The sequence below is a fragment of the Lepisma saccharinum genome, unplaced genomic scaffold, assembly GCF_977018435.1.
Source record: "Lepisma saccharinum unplaced genomic scaffold, izLepSacc3.1 HAP1_SCAFFOLD_647, whole genome shotgun sequence".
NCBI lineage: Eukaryota > Metazoa > Arthropoda > Insecta > Zygentoma > Lepismatidae > Lepisma > Lepisma saccharinum.
The window spans coordinates 1583-18961 of record NW_028143318.1 but is presented as its reverse complement, the minus strand read 5'-3'; the positions used below and the strand labels follow the sequence as shown (position 1 = coordinate 18961).

At 36.0% G+C, this 17379-nt stretch overlaps 1 protein-coding gene across 1 annotated transcript in view; it reads left to right on the top strand.

The window, feature by feature from the left end:
* LOC145983102 (R3H domain-containing protein 4-like) overlaps positions 1-17133 on the top strand; it is a 40052-nt gene extending 22919 nt beyond the window's left edge. Inside the window, exons 3-6 of the mRNA XM_083116375.1 lie at positions 6537-6652; positions 8106-8288; positions 12622-12763; positions 15704-17133. Coding sequence (XP_082972501.1) covers positions 6537-6652; positions 8106-8288; positions 12622-12763; positions 15704-15822 — 560 coding nt within the window. The 3' untranslated portion in view covers positions 15823-17133. The remainder of the gene's footprint in view (positions 1-6536; positions 6653-8105; positions 8289-12621; positions 12764-15703) is intronic.
* The last annotated feature ends 246 nt before the right edge of the window (positions 17134-17379 follow it).

Below are 17379 nucleotides of genomic sequence, written 5' to 3'. Positions count from 1 at the left end.
AGATATGAAAGATATACCATTGTACGCAGAATGAATCACAGATTCAGACGATATATAATTTATGCACATTCGGCGTACATATGAAGGGGGAAAGGGGGGAAATCCCCTGAAAAATACTTTTTTTAAAAAAATGGGGTTTCTCCCCAAAGCCCCCTCCCCCCCCCCCCACCGAAAAAAGGATATGAAAAGTTCAAAATGCACATACAAATTATCGCTGGCATGTAAGAAACATAAAAATATTTGCATCATTGTCATATGACCAATAAGGTGGAGTGAAAATATAGGGCAATTTTTTTTTCTTCAAAAAATGAAGATGCCTGTAGTGGGAAAAGCTGTGTTATTGTACAGTTAATTAACCCTAACTATTTCAGAAAAAAGAATTGATTTTTAGTGGGGGTCACTGAAGATTTCATATTGAAAATCAGCATTTACTCACCGAAAATTATAACTTATTATTTATTTTCCTGAACTGAAACAGAATACCCTGTTTCCTAAGTAAACAAGTGCAAAAAAATAGATATTTGAATACAACCATAAAGTTGTGCTACCGAAATACATAAAATAAACTACCCAAGTACCCATTAGTACCCAAAATATGTAACAATGTTAAACTTTTACATTTACATATAGCCCAATATCGTAATACTAATTACTTTTACAACTTATATTCTTTCTTAGTGTGAAATGTTTTCATCAATGCTCTTGACTTGATAGTTGAAAAGATAAATCCATATATTTGCACTGGAGTATATACCATCACCACAAAGGTCACAAGAGTTGTCAAATTATTTGAGGATTTATCAGTCGATACATATAACCTTAGCAGTCTTGCAGCTGTTGTTTGCCACCTAGAATGGTTTAATGGGCCTGGTTTGCAATTCGCTAATTCATCACTGCAGTGTCCATTTGTTACACTATACACCAATTATAGAGATACCTCTGATCAGTACTTAAGTCTTCAAAGTCAACATTCCCAACAAGCTGACAAGAAGAAGGAACATTTATTGGATCGAATTGCACAAGAGGTTGTTTTTTGCAAGTTCGTAGAGCTTTTCCTATTTCCCCAGAAAAATCTTTTGGACCAGTTGTGAATCCATTAATTTTCTGAAAGAGATGGCGCAGTGGGGGTTCATTTATATGCAGCAAACAAATAAACCACTGGAAGGGTCTAGAAAGTTCTTTTTTGAGTAAAACAATAACTCATCCTTTGTTTCCTGTATTCACATTTGTACCATCACATCCAACTGCTAAAAGATCATCCATACTTATTTCCTTTCTAGCACAGAACCTCAAGATCTCATTTTTTATAGTGATACAGTGACGTGTCTTATATACTTGGAATTTGGCTCTTGGACTAAAGTCACATGCTCTTCTGTTACGACGCGACCATAATTCTTCACTCCTCTCTTCTCATTAATTCTTCTCTGGTCCTTCCTGCCATCAAAATACAATCCAGTCAGAGTATCCAAACTATCAGCAGCTGTTTTCCTGACTTTACTTCTTTCCCTTCTAACCTTGCTCCCATCTATCACTTTAGAAACATCTCCATCACTAATAACACCTACATCTTGAAGAACTGCACTAGCAATTTTAGCTGCACTTCTGTCAGATATGCAATGTCTGTCACACTCTCTAGCAAAATTCTTAAGAGGCAACCGCATTTGAGTTTCGTTTGAGGTTAATGAGGAATTCGCTGAAGTGGAGGGCATTTCCGATTTGGTTTTAAGTACTTTACTCGTGTCGCTATCAGTATCTCAACCTTCTTCCTCCAGTTCACTTGATGGACTTGATTGAGGACTACTAGATGCAGCATTGACACTACAGCTTGACAAATGTTTCTGAAGTCTTGCTTCTTCCATAGCTTTTCTTGCTTGCTTCTTCTGAAATTCTTTGGATTTTTTTAAATCAGTTTTTCCAGTGAACATTTTTCTCATTGTTCTTTGATCCAAAAGAAATTCTCCTTCTTGAATAGGTACTTTCTTCTCTCTAGAACAAACACAGGTTGAAAAATCTTTACACTTGCAACACGATATATCAAATAATGTATAGTTAGCATGTGAGCAATACAATGCAATTTTTTCTTCTAGTTTTCTTCATTTTGTCTACACTTAAAGGGCTTTAAGAGATTTCGATAGTGTTCGTGAAGTTTTTTCACTTTTGCAACGACTTGCTGATGTGACACTGATTGCAATGAAGGTTTCATCAAAATTCCTACCACTTGGTGAGAAACACTTTCACTAATTTCTGAAACATGAGGTTCCTGAGTTTTTCTTATTTTGCTTTTAAAGGCGGATATGAAGGTATAATTTCATCACATCCAGAATTCTCCATGTATCTTTCAATACGCTAAAATAAGTGGAAATATGAAAACTTCGGAGGCCTTGGGGCACCAGAAGAAATTGACCTAGAGAGCTGATTTTTTTTATTTGACTATCTGATACCAAAATGCAACTTTTCTGACTACAGGCATTTCAAAATTGAAGAAAAAAAATTTTCACTCCACCCTAATGACCAATGTAACGCGAGTTGTACCCCTGAAATGAAAGGCTTGTACGCCACTGTCTCAAGCTTCGGAATTGAGCGAAATGCAGAGTTACATTGAAATGACTATAGGTCAGAAACTAAATGCCCTGGAGATATGAAAGATATACTGTTGTACGCAGAATGAATCACAGATTCAGATGATATATAATTGATGCACATTCGGCGTACATATGGAGGGGGAAAGGGGGGAAATCCCCTTAAATACTTTTTTTAAAAAATGGGGTTTCCCCCCCCCCAAAAAAAAGGATATGAAAAGTTCAAAATGCAGCAGGCACAAACAACACTATAGTGCGCGTCAAATCTCCTGCATATGGCGATAGCCAATAGCAGAGCACTGCAGCGGTGCCATGTCGAAATCTCACACGGAAAAGAGACAGCGTGGTCGAGCGAAACGCCTTGTCACGGAACATTAGATAATATAACATATAATTAACTTAATGGGAGAAAAGAACATACCTGATTAGGGACTGCATAATTCTTTCAATATTCTCAAGGTGGAAGTTGTAGAGCCTTTGTAAGATATTTTGTCCCGTAAAGAGTACGTTATCTTTTTGGCAGTAGAAAATTCGCCACGATCGTAAATTTCAAAGACTGTTCTACGAACTACGTCTTTTTTCAAAGTCATCTAAATTTGTCGTTCTTTTCGGTATGTTAATGTGCTTTCTAGTCTAGGTTATTGAAACATTGGAGCAGGCCCAGATAAACATTGTTTAGCCCCCGAACATATCCGAGAAACGGTAGCTTGATTCACACCACACGCTTGAGCTGTTAGATCCTGGCACTTCTTAAAGTCAATTTTACTTCTTTGTTCGTCACTCGAACACTTTTCTTTAAAAAAAAATTGTACACCTGAAAAATCACCTGTCGTGCCTGGCTTCGTACAACACTGTATTTTTCTCTCTTCTCTCGCCATCACTACCACTTGGTTTACTCAACGACATGCTGCACACATCCACTAAACACATGAAAAAAAACGAACAATGACGGTATCCTCTTCGTCAACTTCTTCTACCATCACTGGGAACGAACGTGCCCTGTTCCCTTAGCTAATCGGAAAGTATCAGAATGCTACAGGAACGAAGGGAGAGCAAAAAGGATACAATGCAAATACGGTTATAATAACATTGCTTCTACAGAGGGAACGGTATAAGCTACAATCACGCTTGTTTTTCCTACATACTCGCAAATTCATTATCTTTCCATCTGTTGAACTACTGACACTTGAAATAATCTATTTATATCCGAGCGACAGGTACACGATTTAGTAGCGAGGTGAAACAGCTTCTGAACTAGGCAACGCCGCACGTCCGTGATTCGCTGGTGCTGTTCAGTCGTTCAAGGCCATATGCAGGAGATTTGACGCGCACTCTAGCACACTTTTCACACCACAAGAAAAACATGTAGATGACAAAAAAGTCCTTGGAAGTCTGTCACTTCACTCAAAATCTTTACACTTGCAACACGATATATCAAATAATGTATAGTTAGCATGTGAGCAATACAATGCAATTTTTTCTTCTAGTTTTCTTCATTTTGTCTACACTTAAAGGGCTTTGTGTACACTTGGGCACAAAATGACACATACCTACGCACAACTTTCACGGACAAAAAGCTAGAACGCAGTGAAAAATGAGCGCCGATTCTTGCAGCTGCTTGAAATTCTATTTTTAGATAATGCAAGGTAACTTGTGGAACACTTGTGCTCAAAAAGAAAGGTTTCCTTCAGCATGCCTCGAAATTCCATTCTCACAACGCAGATTCAACAACCAGTCTTCCCCCACCCCCACCCCCTGCTTCCGCCCGCATGGAAAACTTTCATTTTGACATCGGATACTGATAAACAAGCTTCCTTCTCATGCAGTTACCAGGCGGGAGTGAAAATCATTGCTTTAGAACAACAAAGCCGGTCTTCCTTTGTCGGCAAAAATTTTCCCTTGAAAAGAGACGCAAAAGAGAAGTCCCTTTTCCCACCTTTTCATGATGAAAAAAATAAGTGCAAGAACATTTCTGTTAAATACATGTGTTAGGAACAATATAAAAAAAAATCGAAATTCTAGCCAAAATTAGAAAAGTTATAACGTAAGAACTACGACTTTGACACAGCGTCTCGATCGAGATGCTTGGGACCATGAGGGTTACATTTGGGTATCTCGACCGAGACACTTGGGACCCAACAGGTTAAACAATTGCTTCCGTACTGAACCTTCACTCTGCTGTACATTTCAGAGGGTTTCACTCCCTTTTGACCTCAAAAAAACTAATAACACTTCTACGGTGCAAATCAACAATGTAGCTGCCATGTACGTGCTACTGAGCAGGCATCACGACACCTTTATGGCATGTTGCTAAAGAACCTTAGTAAGTGCCAAAACAGAAATTTTCATTGCACATACATCTCCATGAAGTTTAGGATAAAATTACTGTAATTTAGTGACTTCCCCTTGTACATTTTTCAATTTGCTTACTTGATATTAAAAGTGACAAATTTTAGGTATTTTCATGTTATTGGTAGTCCAAAAATTATAAAATAGACTAATATGAAGACTCCAACATCAATCACTCAGCTTATAGTTATGGTGTTTTAACATGGAAGTCAACAAATTTATCAAATTTTGTACACATTACAATACAAAAAAATTGATTTGCATAGAAACCCATTATGAAATTTTGCACACAAATTGTCATCTTCAAAACATATATATTTTCAAAAAAATTAAAAATTGTGTTTTTGAGATTTTCGAGATTTTCAAAAAAAAACTTTTCTTCAAGTTTTTTAATAATTACAAAATTCAAATATCACACTCATGTTGCATTTCAAATTGAAGATCATTAAAAGCAGAAGAAAACGACACCAATTTGAGCTCTCTAAGTCATATAGTTTTTGATCTACAGCTGTTTAAAGATTTCAAAATGTCAAATTTTCGGATTTTTGCTTTTTTGAAAGTCAATAACTCAAAAACTAAAAGCCGAAGAAATGTGAAATTTGGCAGTTTTTGTCCTCTTGATAGGTACAATGTATAAACAAAAAATCTTAAAAATCCGAATCCTTAAGGTTCAAAAATAATTTTTATCGGTTGGTTTGACATGGAATGACCTTATTGAGATATTTCCTTAGAGTGTTCATCTACGTATAGAGTAGTAACTCAGAGTTTTTTTTTACATACCTAGTACACCTCAATATGAGCACCATTAGTTGCTCTACAGATGTCCAACCTGTATTCAAGCTCCGCCCATGTGTTGTTCAGCATTACTGGAGTCACATTTCGGATTGCAGCACAAATACGATGTCGTAAATCAGGAAGGTTACAAACTTGTGTCTTGTACACTTGTGACTTTACAAAACCCCAAAGAAAAAATCAAGAGGAGTAATGTCCAGGGATCTAGGTGGCCAAGGACGCTACAACTGTTCAATTCAGTTCAGTTCAATTTGTGCACAATCCAACAAGTGCTGACGTTTTGCAAGCACGGAAAAAAAAAAACATTTTGAGATTACCTTGCAAACTACGTAAGGCTTAAGGTGCACTTGGTTAAATATTACACATAATGATTTTTCTTTTATTGTACTTTTAAGCCTGATATGCAGTATTTATTTTACCAGATACTAAACAGTTAGTAGATGTAACTTAAAAACCTTGGAAACAGTATGCAATGCCAAGACTAGACAATATCTGAGCACTACATAATTCTGTCTATTATTATCTTGGGGGCCCATAGTGGTTTGGATTCCACTTTAAACTGTAGGTCCAGTCCCAATTAGCCTTTCTGTGGCATAGTGTGGATTTAAAACAACAACAAAAAAAAACTCCAATTTTAGTAATTTATATTAGTTCTGGCCGTAACGACATTACCTGATGTTTTTTGCTTTCTAATTTAACTGCAAAGGGAAAAGTTTAGTTTACTATGGGTTTTAAGGATAGAATAACTTTTACTAATGATCAAAAGAAGACAATGTATTTTACATTTACTTAAAATGTATGTTTCATTTTTTATAGTAAACCAGTTGGTTACTTTAGTTGAAGAAGATGAGTTAGGTGAACCAACAATCGATGATTTCATGTCACGTCAGACTATCTTCAGTAAACTCTTTCATGATGAGAACAACATGCAAGTAAGTTTTAGTGTCCTTCAAGTGTTATCTTGGTAAGGAGGTGTATGAGTAACAGTGGGGACTCTTGATGTAGAGGTGGGTTTTGAGCAAAATGTTCAATTTACCAAACAAAAATAAAACCTGAAATTCATGAATTAGTTGACCAATCAGAATGTGTATGATATGCAGGGTTCGCCAAGGTGGGCTTCAGGTTGGGCCCACTTGTAAAAAACCATTTTAAAACCCAGTGGATTTTTCATTAACTTTGGTATTTCAGTGATTTCTGAAATGAAGGAACATCATAGAGGTGTATACTAATGAAGATTGCATTTGAGATTCTTCGAATGCGATCACGACTATCATTATAACTCGAGATTAATTTTGCTATCTAAAATGCACAACACTTGTAATATTGAAATGAAGTAGAATGAAAGATCAGAGCTCAGTACACCAGTACAAACGTTTAATCAGTTACATAGGCTGATATTAAGCTGTAGATTCTGCAAGTACTTCAGAGATTCCAATATGTATGTTGAACCAGGGGTGCCCATCCTCCCAAGGCCCATGATGCCCTAAAAGGTAAAACATCCCCCCCCCCCCAGTTTATGCCAAATTAAATACTCAAACTATTTTTGTCACAACTTTTTTTCATTTAGATCATTCGGCGCCCATGGCAGACTCTTGCTGCCCCTAGCTACAGCTCTAAACTTGAGGAAAACTAGCAGATAATGCAAGTGAAACAAGCAAGAATATTTTACAAAATGAATTTTTATTTGCATAAAATTTGAAATCAAAGGTGCCCTTGGCCGTCAATGTTTGTCCCCCTTGCTACCCTAGATTTGACTTCCATCGAGGGTTGTTGGGGGGGGGGGGGGGTGGCAATGGCCACTGCCTCCCTGTGGTTTCGTCACTGTATAATACAGACATATTTAAGCAGTATAAGTTTACTTTAGATACTTCAGGCTCACTGCCGTTGTTAGTCAACCTTATTCTGCACAGTTTGTCTGTTCGACTAACCTTGTATTAATGCGAATACCATGTCCCCCTCCCCCCAAACTGATTTTAAAGGCATAAGAGGTGGTGTTTCATTTCAACCCTATCGCCGCAATCACCGCAGGTAGGTGGAAACTATACATAATTATCCAAAACTAAAAATCAATAACAAGTCAATCAAATGATACAATCCCCCCATTTTGCTGTGAAGATATATAGAAATGGTATAAAATTTTGTCCCCCCGAAAATTCCCATGATGCATTTGACCTCAATCCAATATGACAGACTTCAAGATGGCGGCCATGTCCTGGAAGCACCCTCACACCTGATATACCCAAATGAAGTTTCACATCCGTTTCAGAGAAAAAAGGGTGTCTTAGGACTTTTGAATCACCCTGTATGTATGTATATATGTATGTATGTGTGTGTGTGTGTTTATTTTGACTGTACGATTCTTTTTCCTGTGCATTTTCCTTCTAGCTTTGGCATAATTTCATAAACAGCAGTGAGGAAATGCAGGCTGCTGTTCTCTCAACACCACAGACTCAGTCTGTAAAGAAACCAAATCAGCATTTATCCAGCAAAACCATAACACCTGAAGAGGCATTTCTCAGTATCAAGAGAGGAATTAGACATACCTTGAGGAGGAAGCATATGCCATTGGTAAGTGTGTGTATATATGTTCATTTTTATGAGTAGAAAAGGCCATAGATGAGAAGTATTAAATTTCAAAGTTATGCAGGTTAATGGTACGTTTTGTTTATAGATTCAGCCTACAGCCTGTATCTCACACCTACTCAACTTTTCCATCATGGTTGCATTCACTCTATAAGTCTGAGCATCAACTTTTATCTCTTTTATGCACAGCACAATTACAGTGCCAGAAACTAGTGATGGGAGGTGGGGAGGGGGAGAGAGAGATTTCCGGAGGGGCAGAAAAAAGGATAAGCCTCTAAACATTACGTAGAAAATGCATTGAATTATCATTTTTTCTTGTCTGTATGGAAGTAGTAAGGGGACAGGACTGTCAACAAATATAGTGGATGGAGGGGAGGGGGCATACCACTTTGGCACCATCTGATAGTTGTCGGACGTTGTAGTACGGCATTTTGTGGGACATTCTGAAGGAACGTGGAAACGAATAAGGGCACTATGCAACCCTGTAATTTGTCGAATGTCGTGGTACAGCATTTGTCAGATGAACATTTTAGGTTCAATTGATGCATATGATTTTTGTCTGATATCGCCGTCAGACTACATTGAACTTCGACAAAATGTCTCACTACAACATGCGACAAAAATCACATGCATGACACTCTTATGGAATTGATTGTTTTTGAATGTCTTCAGACTGCAAAACCTGACTAAAATGGCATGCATAAACAGAGCCTTGTGCATCCAAGTTTGTCTCCTGTGGTACCACATTTCATTGAACAAACTTTTTGGCTCTGTTTAAGCATGCGAATTTTGTCGAACATAGCTGTTCAATATTTGTCATTCTGCGACATCCGACAAAAATTGCATGCATTGGGCTCTTATGAATCCAATGTTTCTTGGATGTTCCAGTATGACATTTGTTGTCATTTATGACATTTGTTAGATGGAACATCCAACAAAAATCACATGCATAAACGGAACCTTAGTCTGCTGCACCACTGCAAATATGCTGCTGGAATTTTATTACTCTTCTGCCTCACTTAACCTTATTTCATATAGCAATCCCTACAAAGGTTTTCTTTCTTCCCCTTGGCGTAATACTGGTTTTGCACAAGTGAAGATGCGTTTACGATGACATTGAACTATTCTGATCCCTAAAAGAATCCAACAAATCAAGATATATATATGTTGAATAGTATCACAAAAAGGTGAAACAGAAATCTGCATTGGTAAACGTTATAAAAATTTGGCAAGCGCATTCTCCTAACCTCAGGTTTTCTGCAACATTCGCATTGCAATTAACCCCCCCCCCCCTCCTGCCTGTTTAAACTCGTGAGAGATGGATATTAATCTGTCACTGAGTTAAGTTAATGTGCAAAGTTATGAAATAAAATACTAATAATACATATGTAAATATTTTAATTATTATAATTACATAAATCATTCAGTCCTAAAAGCATATCACTTTCTTCAGTAATTTGACGTTTCTCTGGCAGCCCTGCTAAATTTTCACATTTCATCTACTGATTTATAGAGGGGCATCCAGAAAGTAAATTCCAATTAGCAAGAACCTTGATTTCTTACAAATGTGATAACAATGTAAAATGTAATTTCTGCGAAGTAGTGTTTATGAATGTGCAGAGATGTCTGGACACATGTTTCACCCATTCAAAATAGTGAAATAACATGAATATGGCATAAAATGTGAATTGTTGACATTTTTCGCCAATTTTAAAAACTCTAATTAAACAATGAAGAAATACCTTGAAATCTAACATTTTAGTATTTTTTTAGGCTTATGGAAACAAAATGTGCCATATTTGTGTGTATAGAACGTGCAAGTTTTCCAACATTTTTATACAATAGAAAATTGTAATGCACGTTATACATGGAAAAATTCCGATATACACATTAAATCACATTTTGAATTACCGAGCTAAGTGGTGTGATTTTGGCAAGAATTGAGTGCTCACCTACTGCCACAGGGGAATCGTAACATCGGCATTTGTAGAGCGAGAAATAATGGAACATAACTTCCTTAAAAATTGGTTCGAACATATCAAACTGTCACGAAAATACGTAGACAATGTGACCTACAATTGAAAATGATAATTTAAAAGCACAATGAAAGTGTACGTTTTGGTATATTTGGCAGGAAAATGTTCTAAAATAAAAACATGAATTTTGGAAAATATAATACTGAAAAGTAAAAAAAAGAAAGATAATGCCAATTTTTGGTGCCGTAATATATCGGTATCTGTCATGTGAGATTGATTGATTTAGAATTTGTGGGTGTGCCGCCAAGTATGGGCATTATGCACCCTTGAGTATATAACTGGATAAATCCCCTTATCTAAAACCATTACCTTTAAATTAAAAAGGGGTATGGAAAATAACTTCCAAGGTATCAAATTCTCACCAAGAGGCATAGCCCATGAGACCTAAAATTTGAAACAGTACTTTAAAAACACCATGAAAGTATAAATTTAGGTATATTCCCCAGAAATGCACTAAAATGAAAATGTGAATTGTGGAAGGGGGGGGGGGTAATGGCACCAATTTAGGAAAAAAATAACTAAAAATCGAGATCCCTACCAATTAGGCATAAATAAAACAAGAATATCAGTAGTAATTTATTTTACTTTTAGTTTATAATTGTCAGGGAATTTAATTTCTCCTTCTTTGTAGCCACCCTGTGTAAGGTAAGCTGAAATAACACCAGAGGGGTGGACGCCCTGCTGTAAACAAGTCCTCACCCCAAATAGACAAGAAAAAAATAATGAAATGAACTTACGAGTTTTAATGTAACTAACCCCCCTCCCCCCAAATAAAATCCTTCCATCTACTTCTCCGCATTTGCTTTCTACCATTTTATCAGAAAAGTAAACTCTCTAATTGTTTTCCAGAATAATTCATGAACAAAATTAAATCTCTTCTAGCAACATTTATTTAGGCCACATGCCATAAAGCAGCTGCCAAAATAAAAGAAATTTACTATTTCAGTTTAAACTTTCTCTTCATCTATGCTTGTTCTTGTTCAAGGTCGTCTTCATGTTTAATTGACATATTCTGTGATCCTTAATGACTCCTTAGTCACAGGCAGCTCAATTTAACATTTTCACTTGAGCGATGTGCATTTTTTGCAACCTCCAACTTTCCACCTCATACTGTGTCGAAAGTTCAAACCACCCCTTTGTCATCTCACAAGAGCTTGTAAAATCACCAGACAAAGGACAATGTTGTGTCAAAATCTTCAAAATATTGCTCATAATCACAGGAGCATATTCACAACTCTCTGGACTCAAATTGCTCTAACAAAGTGGCAGACAAAAATAAATCCAGATTTTATCCGAAATCCAGACAGTAAAATTTCTGAATCTCAATTTTTTTTGGATATTTTTGGCGATCCCTAATTAACTTTACATTTCTTACATTGTCCCATGCTTTTGGAAAACATCAGGCACTTTCAGAACTTGTAAATTGTTAGTTTTATTCACAAAATTTCATTAAAGTTATGTAATTACAGTGAAACCTAGATTTTTATATTTTTCAGGGGACCAAGTTGAAGTAACTTAAAATGTGGGAAAATGTAAAATCTGGAAAAAGTTTAGAGCATTGATAGATAGATAAACTCAAAAAGGTTCATTTCTTGTATCAGTACACTTCTATGTGTGTTACTTTTGTCACACAAATAATGTCAAGATGATAATCGATTTTTCCCCATATTTGGGTCAGCATGTCAACATCCACAGTATCTACAGTATATATATATCACATTTATTCTGGCTTTATTTTCATCACTTTTGTAAGGTTCGTCAACATTGTTTGTCGTGTTTTGAACGAACGCTTGCCGGGAAGATGAATTTGGCATGGTGGTCTGATTCCTTGGTCCACGAGGTTACCTGACAAAACCCTATTGGACTTTTTTTCTTTAAGTGATGAACATATGTAAATCCAAGAATAAACAATGCATTAGTGTTTGTGGATGTTGACATGCTGACCTGAATGTAGGAAAAAATCAATTATTGTCTTGACATTCTCCATGTGACAAAAATAACACACATAGAAGTGAAGTGTACTGATACAGGACATTGAACTTTTGATTTTATCTATCATTGCCACCAGTTTATTTGTATCTTCATTAGTTTCTGATTTATTAATAATTAAAATGTGTCAGACACTTTGTGTACACCCTGTATAATGTGGGAAAATGTAAAATTGGGGTTCCAGTGTAGGTAGTAATATTTATATTATTTCAACCCTATCATAAGGTATAACTGTTCATAATAATTTCCTAATATTTTGTTTCAGGGAATGATTCCCTAATATTTTGTTTCAGGGAATGATTCAGTACCTTGAAGATGAAGTTTTAGATTTCTTCAGCCATGATCCAAAATCTATGTTTCTCTCTTCTGATTTGTCTGGCTTTGAAAGACTTCTTCTGCATGGAATTTCTCAATATCATCATCTTCATTCCCAAAGTAAGATCTTGAATTTATCAAAATTTGCACATTTTATTTGTAAACAATGGTAATGATGACTGAAGGTGTGTGGGTGAGAGTGAGTGTGTGAAAGTTGATTGTGTGTATATTGCTATTACCATTGTCCAATAGGACAGAGAGCAAGTGGTTGTTGTTGCTTAATTACATTACATTTTCTTTTTAATCTTTTTATTTTTTTTCAGAGGTAATCAATAATTATTATTGTATATCAATATTGACTGGCCGCGGTGGCTCAGTCGGTAACGCATCTGACTACCATGCTCAAGGTCCCGGGTTCGATCCCCGGCCGGTTCAAATCCGGGAACTTTTCTAACGTTGGAAGCGCCCACCCAGCATTGAATAACATGGGTACCTGTGGGAAACCCTGGGGGGTAAAGGTGGTCAGGGGCGTGATGCTGATCACATCACCCCCACTCATGACCGGATCAAGAAAGTGTGTGGCGTTACCCCCACACCCCTATATGCCTTCATGGCGTGGTGCTAAGCACATGGGAGCACTTTACCTTTACTTCTTTATATCAATATTATTCACAGTGCCTTTATATGTTCAATTTACATAATATTGACAAAATAAGTTCATGACATAATCAAACTACATCACACAATATCATCTAATACCCTGTTAATTCCACTGCCTGCAACAGAGTAAACACTCATTCTCCAGTACAATTCCACAATCATTCTTGCTGATACAAAATTTCTTTAATTCTTCACTTAAATCTGTCATTACAACAAAACATTTAATCCTTATCTTTTATTCACCATGAAGCTTAACTTAGGTTTTACTCCTATGCACACTCTGTAAATTGTTACGGAGATGGAAAGTGTTATAGTTATATGTAACACCTTAGCCAAATCAATGTCTAAACTAGTAATCGTATCAATCCCTAAGATTATATGTTTATTTTATTAAGTCTCTCTGAATGCTTCACGTTGACCAGGGCATTCACTTGTTTTTCTCAGTTGTCTCAACCTCTAAGACATGTTTACAATGCATTGTGTTGTGCCATGCAAACCTCCTGAGCATTCAGGAAACAGGTAATACTTCTGGTTATTGAGTCAGTGGTTTGCATGGTGGCAATTAAAAACACGATTCGGCATAGAGGAAGAGCTCGATGGCCTAGTGATATAGAGGTGAGACAAGCTGAGAGGGGACTGACTTTTGGGATTGAGTTGAGAGAGAAGAGGTGGTTAGCAGAGCAGTAGGTCAGAAGTGGAACGACGCTCTGGTCGATGAATTGGAGAAGCTAACAGAGGACTTCGCATATTCTATTCAGCTTAATACTTCAGATAGACAGGTAATTATCCTAACACCCAGCCATGATTCAGGTTCAATGATTCACAAAACCCAACGAGTGACCATTGTCTTTTCTGTAGTTTAGTGTAGTGTAGTGATTTTGTACCTTTCGCATTGCCAAGCATTAACTCGTCATGCCAATGACGAGTGCTCTCATCAGAGGATGAATGATGAGTAACATACATCACCCATTGATTAATTGGTTAACATTCTAGGTACTCGTAAGATCCCACGAACTTTACGGTTCGTTACGTAATTTCACATTTCACTTTTTAAAAATTTATCTGAACTGTTTTAGAACACAAGTATTACATTTAAGGTTGATAGTGCCAGACCTGGGCATGTGGCCGTAACTTTCAAGCCAGCTGTATGCAGCTACTGCCATGTTGAAGTCCATAGTTCTCTGTCTGTGCATGGAGCATATTTCACCTTGGTGCCACTCTCATTAGTTTCTTCTCCATGAAGTTTTAAGAGGTTATACAGACTGTAGAATGTGAAAAATGTTAATAACTTTGTCATGTTTGGTGCTAGAATAACAATAAACACACCATGGAACTCATGAGAAAATTTCCTATTCAATTGAGGTGTCACAAGTTATGGTTTAAATTAAAAATTTTGAAGTTGAATTCAAGATGGCAGCCATCATCGTCATAACATTTCCCCTCACCCCTATTACAAACATACAGTGTTAGTTTTGCGGAACAGCATGTGATTCAACTTTTATTCGGGTGTATCTATAGTTTTGGACCACCTTGTATTTTCCAATGATATTACCTTGTGAAGTGCATACATAATATGATGTGTAACGTGGCCACATGACCAACAGCATCGCAACCTCAGAACAAAATTCTATTTTTTAAATAACTAAACATGTATACATTCATAATTGGGAAATGAGAGATGCGGTAGTAGATAAATATAGAAAAACTAGTACTCACTTTATCCGTGAAACTGTTTTTTCTTTGAGATTTCCTATTCAATTGCTCCTTGAGCCTATCATAAGTTGGTGCTTTATCATACCTACACACCCGCGAAGAAAATTTACGCTGAAAAATGAAAAGTAATCTTATCAGAGTAAATTACCTATCTCCGCATAACTGCCAAACAGATATCTTTAGGTACAAAGTGATCTTACAGATTGATATAAATATGCATTTTGCAATGGGTGCAAGTTGTGAGTATTTTACTCACCCAACTTTTAGCATATCAGTTCCTGTGCAAATAATTGAAAACTAGAATACTTCAGCAATTTTCATTACACCTGCGCACTATTATAATAAATAAGCGAACATAAGAATTCATGCAACGATAGTAGCACTTTATCTATGTACATTGTGTGAGAGCATGTGGTGAGATACTTGATGTATCTAAAATGCAACTTTCTTCTAAAGTTGCAACACTGTTGGTAACATAAGCATTTCGTTGTTTTTGTTTTTTTATCTGTGCCTCTTATATGATTACATTCCTGCCAAGACAATAACATCTTGCTTTGTTTTTTAAGTATTGCTATGGGCTATTATAGGTGAATCACCATGTATCCAGAGTATAAGGGAGGATATGTACTTAATTAGGGTTTCGTTTTTGTGTAAAGTATTTTTACTTATGCATTCAAACTGTTTCAGGTTTTGGTAACAATACTGGCCGTAGAGTAAGAATATCAAACTCTTTTGGAAGTTTCCAAGTGCCTTCCTTAAGTTTGTGGCAGTATCTTGAGTGCGCTTATTCACAGCTAGGTTCCTGATGAAGGCAGGAGTGCACAATGTAAACAGATTTCCTACTGTATGATAATGCTTTGTGTGAGGTAAAAAAGTTATTTGGTATTTTATTGTGATACCCATTATCTTTTGACTTAGCTAAAGTACTGTGATTAATAATAAAGAAATAAAGTTCTTTTAACATAATATACAGTTGTTGACTTTTTAAAAATGTGTGTAGAGATATTACACATATTTTATATTAGTGTTCCCTGATTTATTCAGAATAATAATTGAAAAGCAGATATATTATCTTTCATTGTAACAATACACATTGTCATTGTTTTCCTCATGAGATATGAAAATAACTCTCAAGTGGAGCAAAACTGAAATTGGGATATTTTTGTACCTGTTTAAGTTTATAATGCAAATATATATGCAAATAAATGTGTATAAATTTTTAATGTGTGTGTCAATATTCTTTTCTTCTTAATTTCATTTATTTTATGATTAAGCATAATATTTTTAGTGTATATTTAAGTAGGAATGTTTCAGTTTTTATTATTAACAAATAAATGCATATTATGTTACCAAACAATTCTAACATATATAACAATTATGTTACCAAACAATTCTAACATTTATAACAGATCATAAGCCCTTTGTTATTTTGAAGAGGACAAATAATATACATTTTTACATGATTTGATTAGCTGCAGGTTGGCAAGGTTAAGTGTCTTGGAAAGACACATACACAGTCACCATAAATGGTAAGATTTCAGTTTATTTTACCTGATATTCTGGTTTTCAAGATTAATATGTAACCATTTGTGTATTTGGAATTTTAAATTTTCAAAGTCTCATGCAGATAGGATTACCTATAAGCTTCAGGTGGTATCTACAGGATGAATGAATATGAGTGAACTTTTTATCTACATTTTATTTACAGTAAGTCATTTAAAGCTTTGTTAAATTCTGTATAGTGGCTAAATGTTTGTGCTATGCAATTCATTTATAGTGTACTAGTGATTTTTTTAAAATTTTTTTCTTGGTATTAAGAGTGGTACTAGATAACATAATTGAAAATTGAGTGACTCAGGAGTAAGACTTGATAACCCACACTCCATTCAAAATTGAGTAAAAGTTGGATTCAGTTGCTGTACGATAGTGAATGAAGGTTATCAAGTTTTACTTCCAAGGTCACTCAATTATGCAGATATGATGTATCTAATTGAATGTAGATTCTTTATTCACATTGCTCTTTGAATATTTTTGTAATACTTATAAAATACTGTCGTATACATGTGTATTAGTTTACAGATTCTAAGTAAGTTAATAAAATGATACATTAAATATGTTCACACATATATATTTGGTATTGGGTGATCAGAGTTGGAGGGTTGGTTTTGGGTTGTTTGGTGCGGTTGTGGGAGTTAGCTCTACCCTCACATTACGAAAATCAGACATACCCTCCACTCCCTCCTCCCCATCCTGCACAGTGATCCCGAGACCAGAGACATCTTTCGGGAAAAACCTAGGGTCGTCTTCTGTCGCCCCCCCAACCTCCAAAACATCTTGGTCCCAAACACCCCCACCCCTTCCAC